Source organism: Falco peregrinus, chromosome Z (genome assembly GCF_023634155.1).
Source record: "Falco peregrinus isolate bFalPer1 chromosome Z, bFalPer1.pri, whole genome shotgun sequence".
NCBI lineage: Eukaryota > Metazoa > Chordata > Aves > Falconiformes > Falconidae > Falco > Falco peregrinus.
Genome location: NC_073739.1, coordinates 69,985,481 through 70,004,439, shown reverse-complemented (window position 1 = coordinate 70,004,439; position 18,959 = coordinate 69,985,481). Strand labels below are relative to the sequence as shown.

Genomic DNA, 18,959 nt, shown 5'->3' with positions numbered 1-18,959 from the left:
CTTAGCAACATCAGCTTAATTCTAGGTCAGCTTTTCCTACTGAAGCTGGGGAGTCAGCTGTGGTGGTAGTGTATGTGACACCAGGACTGGCCTGGGATCACTGAAAAGCCTTGTGCAGAGGAAAGAAGCTGTGAGAGAGAAGATAAGGAAAAAACAATTGTTCTTCCAGTAAGAGCTCTTCACAGCTTCGTGCCAACCCCAATCAGTACAACCAAACCTTGATTTATACGTCCTAAAACCACTGAGCAGCTCCTAAAGCAGGCTGTGTCCCTGGAGGGCACTAGATGGGTTAAGATTAAAATTCCTTGGCAATATTCAGCCTTTTTAGGGAAAGAAAAGCAGAACAGAAAGGCAGAGTGAGAAGAAATGTACAGCAGCAGACAGACTGACTGACTCCTTTGGCTGCTGAATTGAGTGAAAGTGCATTTTCCCTGGTAATCACTGGATATCTGAGTATTTAATCTAACATGAAGGTAAGACAATTGCTTACTTAATTTGTACTGATGAAATGGATATGGAACATGCAATGAAATATAAATTTATATGCTGAAGATAATAATTAGCTGAAAATGTAATTGGGCAGTGTTGCAAGGAAGAAGAAAACTAAAAAATGAGCTTGCACGACAAAGCTCAGGAAAATCACTGTGATGCTCTCCTTTATTTTTTAAGCTGACTACTGTAAAGATTGCAGAAAGTTAGAACAGCTGTATGAGCAAACAGAAAAAGCAGAAAAGCAAAGTAAGTTTGCTTTTGCTCTTTTTTATTTTTTTTTTTCCCAGGTCCTGGGGCTTTTTCTGTTGCTGGAAGTTTCAGGCTTCTTTCCTGTTTTTTCCAGGTGAATATTTCTTCAATAAATTACATGCTGAAGACTAACCATGCATAGTTTAACAGGCAACTTCTGTTGTGTGTGACATGGGGCAGGTCTTAAATGGGTCTTCAGATACATCTCCTGGGAAAGGAGGCACTGCTTGCTGTCAGTGCTGCCACTGCCTTCAGTGGTGACAAGAATGGGCATTTTGGTGTCCCTTACCTCTGCCCAGAGGAGTCAGCTGCCCTTTGGGAAAAGAGCACACAGTGGTGGAATAAGCCACAGTGGCACACATCTGTGAAGTACAGCTCAGTTTACTGCAAGCCAGCCCCGATCCCAGGGGCAGGTAGCACCCTCAGTGCATCCCATGGGCAAACTGGGTGAGAGCTGCTGTGAGGAGGTCTGCTGCATGCCATGGTACACACAGCCCCTGGCAGCTCCCTGCTGAGCTCCAGATGTGATCTGGCCTCTCTCTGCTGTGCAATGTGAAACTGGTCCTTGAAGCTGGTATTATGTTTGCACAAAGTCCTTGCTGATGTTCAGGCTATGTGAATAGTATCTAGTTTTTTCTTTTCAGTGACCAGAAAGCCCAAGCTGGGACTGATTTTGTTCTCACACATGAAAAGCAAATCCAAGTGGTTTTAGAGGGATCCTGATCATACCCCTAATTGTTGTTGAGGGCCTGCTTTGTTGTTTAGAAAAGTTTTGCACTAATGGTTATGGATGGAAATCCCTGATGATTATCCTCTCTCTCTCTCTCTCTCTCTCTGAAAAAATGCTACTGGAGCAGCCCTACCCCTCCAGTCCATTGCCGCTGGAATTCTTTTGGCCCTTGGTCTGAGTGTGATGGCTGTACTCAAAAACAGGTACAGATAGACACAGCTTTTCGATACCCATAACCTTAATAGCATGTGCTTTTTTTTCCCAGTAATTAAGGAACTGCTGTATCTTTAAACCCCCAAATCAACTGCCAGGCAAAAGCCCCAGCAGACAAGAAAGCTGAAGAACAAAGAACTCAGAAGGGAAATCCTCCAATCTGTCCCCAGTATGTTCCCTTTCAAAGCTATGGTATTCGTGTTGTAAAATAATTTGTGCGCTTTTTATTTTGGTGATAATTCCAAAAGGCTCAACTGTCCAGTATACTGAGACATTACCCCTCTGATGCTGCTTTGTACCAACTCCACTGATTTTTCGTTAGTGGAGTCACATCTCAAGGAAAGAAAATTTGATTGCAAAATATTATCCTCAATGAAATGTTGATTTTTACAGTGCAACTCTACTGATGTGCAAGACACTTGCTTTTGATTTTCCTTCTCATTTACTTTAATGTTGCATCAGTTAGGGAGGGATTAGTCAAAATTAAAGATGTGCCATGAGACAGTACTTACTCTTTTTAGAAGCAAAAAGCAGTCTACCTGATGTTAGATTTTATCATCTTCCAAAATGACATTGTTTACTTTGACAAACTTTAGCATTCATATCAGTCATTATTTGGCCTATTAAAAATGTAGAATAAAACTGAAATTTGTCAGCAGCTTTCTCTTGCTTTCAGTTACATACTAGGTTTTTTAACAAACCAGCCAAGCTTATGCATCAGTCTAAAGACCTTATAGATGAAATAGTTGTCTTTCTATTAACCTGAGCGTTTGTTACCATATTGTGGTAACACCAAGTGTTGTTTTTCTCAAAAAAAAAAAATAGTGAATGTCTCATTTTCTTATAGCAGCAGAGCGGTAGCATTGCCGTGACACTAGTAAGCTATTCCGGCTTTGCATTTGGATTTTCAAAGATCTGCCTTGATTTGCATCCAGATTCGGAGACGGACAGTAGCAGTTTATGGCCAGTATGGTGGAAACCCTTGCTCTGGGGATGCCTTTGAAACAAGACCATGCACCCCAACAAGGGGATGCCCGGTGCAAGACGGCTGTGGTGATCGGTTCAGGTGTTTCTCAGGTACTATCCAAGTTCTTTTTCACCATTTTCTAACCATAAAGTTATATTTAAGCTTTAGTAAATAGGCAATGGCTTTGCAGAACCCTTGACCCACAGATAATTGTGATTTAGGAGGATGTTTCCTTTTTTCCAGCCTCAACCACACATATTTCTAATTTCATCTGGAGTGTTGCAGACCTTTGCAGATAACATGCTGTAGCCCTGGTAGCCTCTCTTAAGTCGTTCTGCCTTAATAATTTTCCCCAGAGTACGGTTTTTTTCATTATGAGAAGGTAATTAAGGAATGCAACCTTTGTTGTGATTTTTCAAAGCTGTTCTAGGGTATATTCAAACATCTTGGCAATCACCTGGGTCATGGAAACTAGTGCTCCCTAAATCAGTCCTTGTATCCAAGCAGCTTCCATTACTTTCACAAAAACCCCACATTATCTCAGTAGATAGATGTTTATCACAGAGGAACATAACCATGTTTTGGTGCTACCAGAGAGATAATCATGGATAATCACAAGCAGTACAGTCAAAGGATGAAAGCTCAGGAAATAAATCCTGAAGTTAACTGTTTTATTAATACATTCTAAGCTTTGAATGGCTGTGGTTCCTTCAAGTGTACTCCACACTCTTTATGTCTACATTTACTGTTGTTTCACAAGCCCTCCTGGGCACAGACTGTTCATCGAGGGAGAGAACAAGCTAATTAAAGTAGCAGGTAAGTGGGACTTTTGCTTTGATTTTTAGGTGATTTCTTTTTAAACAAGCAAACACTTCTCCTTTCCCCATGCACTTTTGTTTTGATTTAGGTCAGTGCATTAGCAGATCTCTTGTGTGCAATGGAGACCAGGATTGTGAGGAAGATGGTGCAGATGAAGATCGATGTAAACAGATGACTGTATGTGATGTTGATAAAACACCTCCGAATTCGGAACTTACAGGAACAGGGTAATGTGCCAGGCTCAGTAGTATTGGTACCAAATGCATTTACATTTTTATTGTATTTGCAGACGCTGGCAGTGCAGATGGGCTTCCTGGACCTATGGTCAAGCATCCCATATTGCAAAATTATTCAGTACAACAGCCTTCATCATGCCAATGGCTCAATGCAGCCAGGATGTAGAGGCCCTTTGATCTGAAGCACAGAATAAGGCTTTTTATCTTTAATTGCTGCTATTGGAAAACATATTTTAAGATATGAAATGAAATGCCAACCAATACACATGATCATCAGAATGGAAAAAATGAGCCAGAAATGCTCATTCTTTTTGTTCATTGCTGTTGCATTTGGTACTGAGGATTCAAATGGATTTGTGGTTTTATATTCCATCTACAACCTAGCAAAATAATTATTTTAAACTTCTTTTACATAGTTTTATCACTTGGAATGCCATATAATTCAGATATAATACAAAAACATTTTGGAATGGGTGCCCTGTTGTTTCTGTGTTTGCATTAATTGCTGGAAAAGTAAAACTTAAAATCAGTTGTGATAGATATGTCTTAATGTTAAGACATATCAATATGTGTCCATTTTTGTTGACAAAAAGAGCAACATTTTGCTTTCCACATGGTAGCATACTATGCATGCTGAGTTCTGCAGGCATAGAAGTCTACCAGTTGATATACTCTTTCCTTGGGTAAATCAGCTTATGATCTTAATTTGCAGATACAGGATTCAGTTGTAATGGCTCTGTAATTTTTGCATCCTGTAAAATACTTTGCTACCTCTCCATCTTAATGATCTCTCATGTTTTTCTTCTCATAGCTTTGATGCCATTACTGGTGAGACAAGGGGAAGAGTCATTCATACAAAAAGCTTTGGAGGACAATGCAGAAAGGTTTTTAGCGGTGATGGGAGAGAATACTACAGGCTGAGTGAAAGCGTTCTTGCTTATACTTTCCAGGTATGTTTCCATTAGGCATAGCTTTGTATGTAGACTCATGACTAAAAATAGAGGAATGATGCAAAGCTTGTCAGGTCTCTTGGCGGGTATGTTTCCCTAAACACAGCCAAATGACACCTGTTCCCTCTCTGCAGTTACTTACTATTCTGAAATACAAACTGGTGTGTACCTTGCTAAAATAAAAGCAAAAAAATTGTAATTCCCTGGATGTGATTTCTAATTCTCTCACAGTTATATTGCATGTAAAGCCATCTCCTCAGTATAAGTAGTGGTCTATATCACCCGAAGAAATGTTATGTGCACAAGGCTTTGGGGTGCTTTGTGCAGATCTTCCAGAAATACGCTTTGCTTGAAGTCACTGTCTCAGGGATTTGGTTTGTCTCATGTTTATCAAAAGCATGCCAAGCAATCCTTAGTGTACTTTACTTCATAACATAAATACTTCATGTACAAATATACATTCAATATATATATACATGTATTGCTTTTCCTACAGTGTTCAGTACTTTTAATGAAATCTGAAATGGGTTCACCCTGGAAAACATATCAGAATTTTGCATAAGGAAGCATTTGCTCTACTATATATAATTTTTAACATCCTTCATGAAGCTTTTTATACAGAATTCTATCTTTCATTTTCTAGGTTAAAGTTCAGAATGATTTCACGTATGAGTTTTTCAACAGCAGCTGGTCTTACATGAAACACACAGAGAGGTATGAAAACTCAAACAGTGGACACAGTTATTCACAGAATAAAATTCTGCAACACAGTCAAAAGGTATGTATAAGTTGTTGCTGTGGCTTAGTATTTTGCAGAAACATTTTCCTTTTTTTTTGATGTGGTTTTATATAGAAATGCAAGTATTTATTTTGTCCAGATATTTTTGGCACAAAGTACATGACTGAAAAATTTGTACAAAACTTTTTAAAAGAGATCCCTTGTTTGAGTATCAATTAAAAAGGATTGGCTGCTGGTTTTACTTTCTCCATTTTACCTCTTCATTAGTAATTTATTTATGTAGTAGCTTTTTTCCTCCCTGTAGGGGGGCAGGGGCAGGGAATGGCTTCTTCTCATAATTAATTAATCTTTTCAATTTTCTTCCTATTTACTGCCTCTTTTTTTTTTTTTTTTTTCCCTTCTATTACCTCTGTCAGTATCTTGGAGCAAAAAAATTGCAGTAATTCTGTGATGAAAGTTCATTTACTTTATAATACATTTTCTACTAGTAGAACTCCATTAAGAGAGAGATCTGGTGCTTTAAATAGCCAGGAAGTCATAGTGCTTATTCTTTTGACTTATTTAAAAAGAAATATTAGATATATAATTTGAGAGTAACTCCCAATTATGAAGTATAACCTCTATCTTATAGCAGATAAAATCAAGTAACAGTTTTGTGCATTTTATGACTCCCAAGTTGACAGAGAACAAGCTCATGGCAAGCTCATTTTACCACACTAGCAACGGCATATTTTGAGACTTAACATAACAAGGTTCAAAAGCAATTTGAGAGGTTGAGGTGAACAATATTGTATATGCATAGAGGGTTTAATAATTCAGCAGCATCCTCAAAATTGCTAGACCCCCTTACAAAGGCAGACTCCTCTAGACAAAACAGGATGCAAAGACCTCTCTAGTCCCTCTGATTTCCTTTCGGACAAGGCTTGTTAACCTGCTACTGCCAGGCTTTCTGCTGCTGGAAACGACATTAGCTTTGAAGAGTGATATTTTTCTTTCCTAAGTGGCCTTATGCTAGCTTTCAGGTACAAAGGAGGAAAAGAAAGATGTTGCAGTAATTACAAATAAAGGTCCAAAAGATATTTCCTAACATCAGAGTATTCTTCTTGCATTCACAAAGTTGGTTACGCATATTCAACAGCTCTGTAAAGCAGTTTGTTAGTAGCCAATATCACGTGCATGTCATCTGGCTAGTATGGAACCACTCTGATGGAGGCTGACTGATGTCTTTTCCTTCCCCCAGAGTAAGCAGCTGATGGTTGTTGAGAACAGTGTGGAAGTTGCTCAGTTTATTAACAACAACCCAGACTTTCTCACTCTTGCGGAGCCCTTCTGGAAGGAACTGGCCAACCTTCCAGTCATCTATGAGTATAGTGTCTACCGAAGACTTATTGAACATTTTGGGACTCATTTCTTACACTCTGGATCTCTAGGAGGACACTACAAAGTTATTTTTTATATGGATACTGACAAAATGAAAGCAGAAGGTAGAGCACTGGAGTATTTGGTACAAAAAACAAAGTGAATAAACAAGAATAAAAATTTATTTGCATGTTCTTGCAGCTAATATCTAAAATCAAGCAAGTGACTTCTAGTAACCATATTCTCTTCACAGGCAAAAGAAAGAAGATTAGAAAAAGTGCTCAAACCACAGCATTTAGTTCTAGATTCACATCTGTGACCTGCAGTGCTATGGTTAGCAATGAATTGATAGTTGGTTCAGGAGCTCATGAGGCTAAACTTGAATTCTAGTGCCAAATAATGTTAAAGCTTAAAAGTTACTTGAAGAGCAAAGTTGGGTAAAACTGCTTAAACCAGACTAAATTACAAACAGAGCAAACACCACAGTGACACATATGATGGCACTTAGTGTGGAGCCGTGCTGTAGAATTAGGGACTGCTGAGAAAAGAGATGAAAGAAACAATTTTTTTCCAGATACACCTCCCCTCTCTCAGCCTCCATCCATAGCCCTTAGCAACTCCTGGGTCTTCCCACAGGATGCACTAGTTAGTTGCCTTCTGATTTAGGTATAATACTTCATGACATCTCAAGTCAATGGGAAACTTGAAAATTAATCCAACATACTTGCTGTGTACAATGTTGTTAACAGATCGATTATCTGCAGGTTTGAGCATAACAGACATGTATGAATGCACCACATCAGGCTGGAATGCATTCATTGTGAAAAAGAAGAAAGTAAAGTGCTCCAAACTGGATGAACTGCTACAGACTTCTTCAGGTAAACACTGAACAGTGACTCGTACAGTTGTCATGTCTCCGTCTTTCGTCTCTTCTTAAGTAGTTGTCAAAGTGAGGAGCAGGTAGCTTTGTTGAACTCTGTCTTAACATGCTGAACTTGGACACCAAGTACCTGGCTTAAAGTCTTTCCAACACTCATGAATTATTGCTGATGCTTTCCCAGTAACTAGTACTTTCCTGGACACCCTAAGACTGGGCTGCCAAGTCACATGCAAAACCAGATATTTCTTATATATTATCAGTGTAGGAGCTCCTGATCCAGGCACAGGTCCTGATGAGTCCTTTCAATACTTGCTAGCATAGTTTTTGCATGTATTGTTTCTATTTCCATTTGTAAATATAGCAATGCTGGTATTTTCTGTATTTCCTCTTCTGAATCTACAGGAAGCAGTGGTAATAAGATTAAAGGAGACCCCTACATAGAAGGAGGAAGCCCAGGTGCTGTTGCTGGCCTTAGTTATCTAGAGCTGAATAATCCTGCTGGGAACAGTCAGAGATACTCCTTTTGGGCCAGATCAGTGACAGACTATCCCAGAGTAATTAAACAGAAGGTAAGGCTATTTTCTCAAAGCAGACATGAGTGGATGGGATCACCTCAAGGGGAGAAATGATTAAGCCATAGCTGGTGATTAATCAGGCTGTAGTGTCCAATCATTCTGTTTTCAGATCTTTATGAAAAAGAAAAGAGAAGTCAACAGGAAGAAAATGACAGGAAGCTAATATGGTCAGCTGCACCATGACTTTTGGCAGGTCAATACCTATAATCTTACCTTCAGTGACTTTAGTGGAATCCTGCTTAGGAATAGAGGGTCATCCTGGCATTGGAGAAAGCGCAGATCTGAGATAGCCCCTTTCCTGAAATGCGTATTGGCAGGTCTGTGTGGCTTCCACTCAGCTTGTCAGCTTCAGTGTATCCCTTTTATCCCTCCTCGTCTCTGCATCCAGACGTTTAGGCACAACTGGAGCTTCTGGAAGCCAGATACTTCCAAGCTGGGCATGGCCATATTCACTGCTACCTTGTCTAAGTTCCTTTGGGGAACTGCCTGCATACTGAAGAAACTGAAGAATGGTATAGACACAAAAGATCTCTGTCAGGAAGTTTTAAAATAAATGTAAAAGCACAGAATATCATAAAAGAGGCAATAGAAATGCAAAATGTTTTCACTTATTTTTACATTCAATCACTGCTTAATGAAATAACATAATGAATTGTTAAATGTCCAGCTTTTTAGGCTGGGAATAGTTGGGTGAGAATTTTGAGTTACTGTACATTTGTGGTCTGTGTTACACTTTTATCTCAACCATAATCTCATAGCTCAAATATGTTTAAACATGACTAATCTACCACTAGTTTTAATGGATGCTGTCAAGCAGAGCTGACTTTTCAGAAAAAGTCCAATATTACATACTGACATAAGATTTTAGCTAGCTAGTTAGCACATGAGAGCATCTGCCAACTCTCATGTGCAGAAGCATATATCACAATTTATTTTGCATGACAAAATGTGCTTATGAACTCTTATATCCCAATTATAACTATTATAATATAAATGTTTCTGTACTGTGTGTAGCTAACACCGTTATATGAGCTCGTAAAGGAAGTGCCCTGCTCCTCGGTCAAAAAGCATTACCTAAAACAAGCCATTGAAGAATATATGGCTGAAAACGATCCCTGCAAATGTCAGCCTTGTCAGAATGGTGGTGAGGCAACCGTGGAAGGAACTCATTGTGTGTGTTACTGCAAGCCTTACACCTTTGGAGCAGCTTGTGAGCTGGGAAGTCTGGTGCAAGATCAGCCAGGTCAGCACTTTTTAAACTTGTGAGAGTTTAGAAGTGGCAAAGTGTGCTTTCCTGCTTCCAGCGTCTGTCTGTGCCTCTGCACAACCTGAATGAGCCGCTGATGTGCAGTGCCTGCTTGGGTCATATGTTGCACGTTCAAACAATGCTTAACATAGAAAACATTTTATTGTTATTGTTAAATGCAGTGGACAATACTAACTGCTCAGAAGGTGACCTTCTGTAAATAAGTATATGTACTAAAGGAATGACTGTCAATAACTTCAAAAGTTTTGGTTTTTAATTTTGCAGATTAGTTGTAGCTGATAGTTATTTTTATGTTCTCTCAGACTCTGATAACATATAGCCTCCATGGAATTATACTTTTGCAAAAGGCAAATTGGTGAAAGATGGAAGATTAGATTGTTGCAATCTAAAATTCTCTGCAAGGGTACAGTTTGGACCATCAGTAGCTTTGAACAGCCTGTGCCTTTAAACTACCTACAGAGTGGTTTAATGTGAAATATTCCCAAATATTACATAGGTGTTGTTGATGGACGCTGGAGCTGCTGGTCTTCCTGGAGTCCTTGTTCAGGGGGAAGGAAATCAAGGAGTCGAGCCTGCAACAACCCCTCCCCACGTGGCGGTGGGAAGGCCTGCATAGGAGAGCAGCGTGAAAGCAGACCATGTGAAGAGGAAGAGTTGCAGCATTTTCGGTAAGCAGGAAAAACCCCACATTTTGACCACAACTACAGGAAGATTTAAAAATTTATTTCAGAAGGAGGCACAGGCTATCAAATTCAGGGGTTAGATCACTTACTGAGCTTTCAAATTTAATTTGAAACAAAACAAAATTCAGAAGCTGTGAATCTGATACAAAATAAGAGTGAAAAAGGGGGTAAAAGCTGGTAAACTTGAAATCATTCTATTTAGCACTCTCTCAAATGGCCTGGCAGTGCCTGATTTAGGTATAATCGTGATGTAAATGGGACACATAATAGCCTTGAAAATGGGCTTCACTGAGAAGTGTAGGATCTTGAAAGGAAGAGAGACTAAATTCAGACTAAATCATAGTTTTGTTTGCTTCATAGCTTGATTGAACCACACTGTTTTGATTTATCCATAACTCCTACACAATTCTGTTCACCTCCTCCTCTCTTGGAAAATGGATTTGTTCAAGTAAGTTATTTCTATTACTCTGTTATCTGTCCTATTGCTATCTGCAGTGTCTCTATTACAGTTAATACAGATAGTTACTTGCAAATTTGTATTTTTCTTGGCAAGCTTAGTATCAGAGCTACTGTATAGCAGCACTCTCAGCATTTCTCCCTGGCTGAAGTTTATATGACATTAGCCAAGGCCTCTTACTAAAAAGAAAAGAAAACCAAAAATGCTCCACCCCCAAACCCAGAACAAAATCTTTCCTTTTCTGGAATGTAGCTATGGAGAAAAACAATCTACTTGTCCTTTACCCTACACACATAATAAACATTTTCTGAGCCACATTAATTACATATTAAAGCACAGGAAACTACAGAAAAAAACAGGACAGGAAGTAAACTGTCCAAGGTCATCCAGCAAGTCCATAGCAAAACTATAATGTTTTTTAGGCATCTTCACTCTACACCCCGTAAATCACCATTGTACATTCATGTTCCCTGATGAAACTATGATCTCACAAGGTATTTGGTTGACTGTAACTTGGCCCTATTTAACAAGGGAGACTAAATTCCTCCCTTGGAGGAATGGATTATGCCTTCTCCATGTTATGAGGCTGTCTAGAGTATTTTCGCCCAACATATAGATAAAAGGATTAGTTAAAAATCTGTTAGTTACCTCTGCACAACTGCAACCTGAGGCAAGATCCAAAATTTTGCATTCCCTCTTTTGCCAGTGTTGTTTTTTTGGGAGTAATCAATACTTGCCTCTTATACTGATACTTTTGTTTCACAAACTGAAGGTAAAACCCTGAAATTTGTGGAGTAGTCTCAATTTTTCATAAGACCTATCCTTAGGAGAGAATGAGATATAAAATATGAAAAGACCAGTCTCTTCAGGTCCAGGTCTTTTGTATCACATTAACCTTTAGCAAGCTGATAACATGCCATTGTAAGAACTAACAGAGCCATATACTCTCCACTGATCCCCCTGGAAAGCTGTTCAAGAGCTTATGTACCCCCTTGAATGCTCAATAACAGGCATATTTGAAGTCAGTTTGTACACTGGCAGGAGAGTGCTGTTCCATCCCTCATGTACCACTGCCAGACCCCTGCCACTGAGCACCTTCACCTCTAACCCTCCCTTTGCTAAGAAATCCCAAATATTCTGTATTCTACAAACTTGCAGCAACACTTTGATTTTGATCACATTTACTGGCTATTGATTACCAGAATTCACCCAGTATTGCAGACACTCTCATCAGTGCATTTTAGGGTGGCATTAATATTTCTCACTGTCCTCAGCTACTGTACCCCTGAATCAAAGGGAGTTCCATGCTGCTAGTGGTTCTTAGATTGTATATCCAAAATGTCATCTGCTCCTTTGCTTTCAGAATGCTGAAAACTCATACCCTGTTGGGAAAAGCATCGTTTATGCTTGCAGACATGGATATTCTCTTGTTGGTGATCCTGTTGCTAAGTGTGGCAGTGATTTACAGTGGCAAGCTGGAGACAGATACTGCCAGGGTATGTCTCAGTGATTCTTGTTTTGAAAGACAACTCCATTCCTGAATTCCAGTGAAACATCTCTGAACGTCTGCTTTCCAACAACAGGAGGAAAATACGCACCTGCATTTCCCCGTTACCTATACATAATCATGTCTAAATTGACTTTTGTTTTGAATCCAGATATTGTAATACTGAAATAGAAACATACCTATAAAGTCTGTTTCTAAGGAAGGCTGGAAGTGAGGGAGATTAAATTCCAGTCCAGGAGTTACTTCCTGCAGAAACAATGTTGCTTAATTTGGTCCTGTTGGCTATATCCAAGAACCACTGGAATGAGTTTGTGATCAAAGCCAACTGAGGAAAAGGTCCAGTGGGCAGCACTGGGCAACCGCAAAGTTCTCAAATAAGCACATTGTCACAGGAACACAACTCCAAGTATCACTTTACAAATCTTGGATGATCTCCCCCACTTCAGTCTTTTCCTCTAACCTGGTCAGTAAACATTAGGGTTTCTTTTTTTCCTTGCACGTTTTATTTGTGAGTCAACTTTGAGTCCTAAGAACAGAGGAGCCCTCTTCAAGCTAGGTCTGGACCTGCAGGTCACTCTGTCCTTGGTATTGCACCTCTGGCTGGTGTGATGAATTACTATCTTGTGCTAACATGACTGATATGTTTCTACAGGAAGATCAGCTAATCTTACCATTCAATTTGTTAAGTAATTTAGGAGAAGGTAGAATATGTGACTGCTTTCTGCAATACATCGATTCACTGTGGCTATCTCAAATGCTTCAACTCTTAGAAACCGCTTGTCTCCTGCCCATCCTGGAGGGGGGGTTGCAAGGAGAGCCATGGAAACCTGTGTATGAGATCGGTGAGAGAATAGCTCTGTCTTGTCCGCATGGCATGCACTTAGAAGGGGCACACTCTGTTTTGTGCGAGCCCAGTCTCAAGTGGTCTCCTGACATGAAGACTATCCAGTGCAAGAGACCAGGTAAGCCTCTGCAGTCTCCCAAGTGCAATGCAGGGGTTTTGTTCCTGGACAGATTATGGTTTACGTAGACAAGATACAGACAGAGCTATAGCTGATCTAGTGATACAGAAGCCATACTTAAATCACCAGCAGGAAGCACAGAAAATGTGAGCATGTTTGGTTTTTTGGTTTTTTTGTTTGTTTTTTTGTTTGTTTGTTTGTTTGGGTTTTGGGGTTTTTTGTTTGTTTGTTTGTTTGTTTGTTTGTTTGTTTGTTTTTTAATGGGCTGTTGCAACAAGATGCCTTAAGACATTTCTTGTGAGGTTTCCTTACAGGGTTTTGCTTCCCGCTCCCCTATTGCTACCAAGTATTGTCACTAACAATATTTTAAAAGATTGCCTGGGATGTATGCTGCCTATTCTGCCATGCCAATATGCTTCACTTTACGCACATGTGTAGCACCACTGCCATGTGACCTGCACCTCAGAGATACGGCTTTCCTATCTGGAAGTTGTTCAGTGCACCACAGCCTCTCACAGGAGAGGACAGGGCTGCATGACTCCTTTTGCTCATCTGACAGTTACACAGCTGAGACAAAGTAAATCTCCAGGAACTGGAAGTAACGGGAAAACACTGCTTTAATTTCATGATAACTCTGTTTAAGCTCTGGGTTGATACTGGCGGGCACTGGCAGAGAGGGAAATGGGCGATAGCATAAAGCAGCTCTATCTGAGTCATCTTTTCCTGCTGTGGAAGGCAGGTGAGGCTTTCTTTTGAGCACCTCTAAGATGCTGATCAGCGACATACAGGCATCCAAGCAGCTTTCTGCTTCAGGCCAGTTGCATCTTCACCCAAGGTCCCAGATGTTCTTGTATCCCTGGGGAGGCCATTGCTTGGGGACAACAGCCACTGTTGTAGAAGGCTAGGCATGCTTCCTGCATTTCATATCTGTCCTCTCCTTATCAGCCGGTTGCTGCCTGAGGTAGCTTCACCTGAGGGAAGAGGCAGGTGGCAGTCAGGCTTAGACCTCAAAAGGTGATGGTCCTATGAGATTCCCAGTGTAACTTGTCTGCTGCTGTGTCATATCCACATACACAGGGAGCGTAAGGATTTCAGAAGGAATAACATAGCTGTACAATGAATGGCCCACTGCTGCTAAAGTGCTGAAGTACTGTTGCCAATTACTCCTTAGACTTAGCTGTAGTGACTGATTTTAATAATTTTTTTTTCTTACATCATGTATTCAAATTATGGTAATAACTAAAACCAGTTTCAAATGCTTCTATCCTTAGAAACAGCTTGTGCCTGGCTGTAAGGGAACATTATATTAGTACAAAAGTTAAAAAAAAAAGGGGGGGGGGAGGGACACAACAATTAGATTAGAATAACACAACAACAGTTAAGAAAACAAGGACAATGAGATAAAACAGCTAAAAAATAAGAAAAAAAATATATATGCAGACAATGCAGCACACATACATTTAGGTGAGAGTATTTAGCAATAGCGTTGGTAACAGTCAGCTATACAGCCAACAGCCCCAGGGATGGAGACAAGGCAGTGATCTTTGTTGGAAACTTCCGCTCTTCAAGCAGACATGGTTATGTCTGCTGTCTGTATTGCAATGCATGGCAACACTTTAATTTTTTCTTCTCTGGCTATTTCTGCCTATTTGGCTTAAAAAGTCTTAATCCATAAGGGAGATTTGTTGAATTTTTCTTTTTTAAAAAGGCAACAATATTCAGGGGTAGTAAAGTTTCACGTTAACATAGAAAACTACAGACATATAATCTAAAACACAAATCAGGATAAAACTTTCTTGCTATTACTTGCTATAGACATCTCCAGAGGAACGTTTAGCAAAGGCTGATTTCATTTTCAAGCTTGGAATACAACTCAGCACTCAAAGAATAGTACATGTGCAATGACGAAAACTCCTCAATAATCACTATTGGTTTTGTTTTTAAAGTTAGTGCAGGCTGAGGACTAATGATAGAACTTGTAGTAGTCATCACCATCAGTGTATAAAGATATTCAAGTTCACACTTTCACATAGGACTTCGAAGCCTTAGCTTTTCTAGTGACAATAGTGAAGCCAGTAACTCTGAAACCTAATGATAAAGCTGTTGCCAACTATGATTCAGCACTGCTCAGTTTAGCAGAAACAAACAGCTGCTGCAGAAATTAGATGAATGTTTAAGCTTGAGCATAGTATCTGTCTCCTTCCATCTGACTCACGACCCGTGAATAAATTACTGAACAGTAACTTTGCAAAGTGTATAGTATCTTCTTAATAATGTTGATTACTTTCATGCAGTAGATACTTTTAATGAGCATGCAGGATGTGATTTTATGTCATGGTTGTATAATTCAGTGCCTTTTAAGCTCAACTAATAAGATAATTTCAGAGTAGACCTTTAACAGCCCTTGTTTTTCTGACCCTTAATAGCACTATCTGTTTTCTTCTACTTCAGTGCCCAGTGTGAAACCAGAAGTGACAGAGCCTAAATGTCAGCCATGGGAGAAAGTACATCAGTCACAATGTGTGTGCAAAATGCCCTATGAGTGTGGGTAAGTTCAGGCTGAATTTGGCAATGACTTTCTCACTTTATTCAAGACCAATTAAATTTCTTAAGTCTTCAGTCTATGACAGATGAGAAGGCCTTACTCATATGAGAAGGAGGCATTGTAATTTGTTTGCTTTACAGTTCAATCTGTGTCCTGTTCATCACTTACCTGCCTTGTCAGAGCTGTCAGTGGGTTTTGGCAGTGATGGAATTTGGTTGGATGACAGAAGGTGAAGGCATAATTTCAGCTCCACTTGATCTGTGAAATAGATGGAAAAAGATACAATGATATTTTGAAGATTTAGAAGATTGAGGAAAAGTTAGAACAGAGGCCCTTGGGACATAAACCATCAAAGCAGTAAGCTAGCAAAATAAAGCTGATTTCTTTCTCCTGATGAGAGACTGGAGCGTTATGAAAGCCACAATAATCTAATCTCCCATTTACACAGCAGTTTGCACAGAGCAGTCGTGTCACCTTTCCTGAGCTCATAACTTGTAGACCAGAGTTTATTGTTTCCTGTTTGATCTAAGCCTATATTCTGCAATAAGCAATGCAGGAGAAATATAAGGAAACAAGTAACTCTCTCAGTTCTTTTCTAAACATAGAGGTAACAGACGCAAAACAGGGGAGTAACAAGAAAATGCTTGAGACCACCTGGTGCTGATGGCCAGATGTGTGAAAGAGCTCAGCACTCCAACATCTGGGCTGGTTTGCATAGACAGGATGAAATCTCCTATAAAGTCATAACAGCAGGTGTGAGCTCTGGATATGAAATCTGGCCAGGTTTATGTCACAGCAGGAGCTGAGCAGTTTGGAGAGTCCAGGATAACAGACTAAATTGGTCTTATCCTTGTGTAGTAGGAAGAAGAAATTTTTAAGTCATCTCCAGTGATTTCAAGGTAACAGAATTTCTCAGCTGAGGCTGTGTACTTTCCATCAGCCACATAGCTCAAGAGTGCACTGCACAGTGACTCTAGTTCTCAGCTAAAATTATTATACTTTGAGCATCTCAAAATTAAAGTTGGTGAGCTTAGTTCAGGTTTGTAGATCCACTAGGCACTTCCCTACAGTCTGAGGCCATTGCCTTGCATGCAAAGGTACGTGCCAGGTTTGTAACAGCTGTGCTAAGGCTCTGTTCCTATCCTTAAACACCTAAATATTCTAAATAACCTGGTCCTACTCTTTTTGTTTTGATACTCATTAAAGTGAGGCAACAACCCCTCCTTTGGTTCATGGGTGTGTTAAGGTAGTTACAGTGGAAGATGAGGGGAGTCCACAGTGCTAGGGAAGGCCTTGGGCAGAGTCACAATAACCTTGGAAGTTAAATGAATTACATTCAGTTATGCATCCAGGCTTCAGTTATAATTAATCTACTACTTGCATGTTTCTATTTTTTATAATTATGTTCAAAATGGCAGAAGATAGATAACAGTCATTTCTATTACCTGATGCCATCTTTTCACTCTGTCTTGAAATAACACATCTAATAATAGAAGGATAAATCATCAGCTGTCAAAGCAGACTAATCTGCCAGCCTGTGAAGGCTGTAGGAGTAAGGCACGTAAGCAGATCTTGGTCCTTCCTCAAAGAGCAGAAGTAACTTGGCTTGCTTTGCTGTGGCAGTGACTTTCAGCAGCAGCCTTTGCGCAGAAGACAGCTGGGAACAAGAGTTCACATGGGAATTCAGGAACACCGTGGTTTCAGACCCATCCTACATCTTTTCGGTTTCCAAGAGACTAACAACTGAGGCTTCCTGGGACAGCACAAGAACCCTGTAACAGGCTGGTGAGGGGTAATTTGTCCCTCATGACATGGTGCCTTAGGCTACATCTATCCTCATCAGTTAGAGCAAGAGAATGATCCTGGGCATTAGAGCTGCTAAATTGCTAAAGCAGCTCCTCACAGAGCTTCAGCAAGGGCCAACTCCTGGATAATTCCCAGGCACAGGGCGGGAGTTACTAGGGTCAGGGACCATTTCCATCTGATGCACTCCACAAAGAAAGTTTAACAGTATGGACACCAGCTGTTCTGTGTGAATTGACTCTGGTGTAAGGAAGGGGTCAGAGCACAGTGCATTAATACGGATGAAACCTCAGCCTCCAGCAGCTGAAGACTATCTCCACAGTGAAACATGAGAGTTGATAATTTTAAAATATGACTCTCTCTTTTTTCCTCAGAAGTTATTTGCACAGCATCTATGTCTCTCCTAAGAGTTCTTGGCATGTGTTAGATTATAACTTCTGGTCTTGAATATAATTTTAAGAAGCTAAAATAATTACCAAGATGCTGAATTTTTCACTTTTTAGTTTCATTGAAAGCTGCCTGCCTCTCATTGTAGGTGAAAGGGAGAGAAGGTATTTGCTGCCTTGCATATGCTCTTTAATTTCTTACAATATCTGCCTTAGTAAAAGCTTGTTCTTATCCAAGCCTTCTTTTTTAGGTAAAAGGTATTGAATTTCTCACATTCACTTTACACAAAGATTCTTCTTTGCCTCTAATAATTTCTATTGCACTGCTATGGTGCTCCCAGCCTTGTAATATCCCTTCTCAGCAATGAGTGCAAATTATTAATTTCTGAGTACAGATTCTTCATCCTTTTTCTTATGCATCTGAACATGTTGATGTCCACTGGCTTTCTCCCAGCTGACCCAGCTGAAGCGAGTATGTGAGACACTCTCAAGACAATTCGAGGGATTATACTGTAGTGAGAGATTGGCAACATGGAGCGTGAACCCCTCGGTTCAGCCTCCGGCAGCTGGTTCAGTCAGCCTTCTCCCTTCTTTTGGGTGTTGCTAAAGTGGTGCAGAGCAGGCAGATTAGTGCAGTTGTGTTTGGCCTTAATCTTTTCAGCTAAATTAAGCTGCCTTGTGTACAAGATTTTGACCTTAAGACTTACATATTAAGATTTATCACTCAGGCAAATAAAGAAGGCCTCTGAACAATTTTAGACATAATAAACAACTTAATTAAAGATTAGATGCTTTCCCTGAATCACACTTTGTTCTTCCGAACTTAAGGTGGTATTTAAAGATAAAGTTTTTCTTATCCCTCTGTCTGTAAAGATAACTTCACGTTATAATTCTGTGCACCACTAACTCATAGGCTGTGCAGCCAGATGAGCAAACAACATGATGCAGACAAAGGCACCGGGTTCCTTTGTCAGCTGCTTGGGGATGCATCCCTTGGGCTGTCCTCTTAGTGTGCCTCAGAATAAGGTTAACCTTATTCTTTATGTTAACAAAGGAGCCTTAGGGAAAGTTCAGGCAAGAAACTTTACTAGAGTTTTAATGGCTGGTATTTTGACTGAGCATAGCAGTTAAGGGAGCCAT

General features: G+C 39.9%; 1 protein-coding gene and 1 long non-coding RNA gene across 2 annotated transcripts in view; one reads left to right on the top strand and one right to left on the bottom strand.

The window, feature by feature from the left end:
• Positions 1-18,959, top strand: part of C7 (complement C7) — a 24,010-nt gene continuing 5,051 nt past the window's right edge. Inside the window, exons 1-16 of the mRNA XM_005241180.3 lie at positions 1-473; positions 780-835; positions 1,599-1,674; positions 2,620-2,761; positions 3,559-3,697; positions 4,518-4,656; positions 5,300-5,434; positions 6,636-6,879; positions 7,519-7,632; positions 8,037-8,203; positions 9,224-9,452; positions 9,973-10,144; positions 10,520-10,607; positions 11,980-12,112; positions 12,894-13,085; positions 15,537-15,633. Of these exons, the coding sequence (XP_005241237.2) occupies positions 468-473; positions 780-835; positions 1,599-1,674; positions 2,620-2,761; positions 3,559-3,697; positions 4,518-4,656; positions 5,300-5,434; positions 6,636-6,879; positions 7,519-7,632; positions 8,037-8,203; positions 9,224-9,452; positions 9,973-10,144; positions 10,520-10,607; positions 11,980-12,112; positions 12,894-13,085; positions 15,537-15,633 (2,129 nt within the window). The 5' untranslated portion in view covers positions 1-467. The remainder of the gene's footprint in view (positions 474-779; positions 836-1,598; positions 1,675-2,619; positions 2,762-3,558; positions 3,698-4,517; positions 4,657-5,299; positions 5,435-6,635; positions 6,880-7,518; positions 7,633-8,036; positions 8,204-9,223; positions 9,453-9,972; positions 10,145-10,519; positions 10,608-11,979; positions 12,113-12,893; positions 13,086-15,536; positions 15,634-18,959) is intronic.
• Positions 13,321-18,959, bottom strand: part of LOC114013152 (uncharacterized) — an 18,665-nt gene continuing 13,026 nt past the window's right edge. The window contains exons 3-4 of the long non-coding RNA XR_003556025.2: positions 15,799-15,888; positions 13,321-14,056 (exon numbers count right to left, since the gene is read on the bottom strand). This is a non-coding gene — a long non-coding RNA (uncharacterized LOC114013152). The remainder of the gene's footprint in view (positions 14,057-15,798; positions 15,889-18,959) is intronic.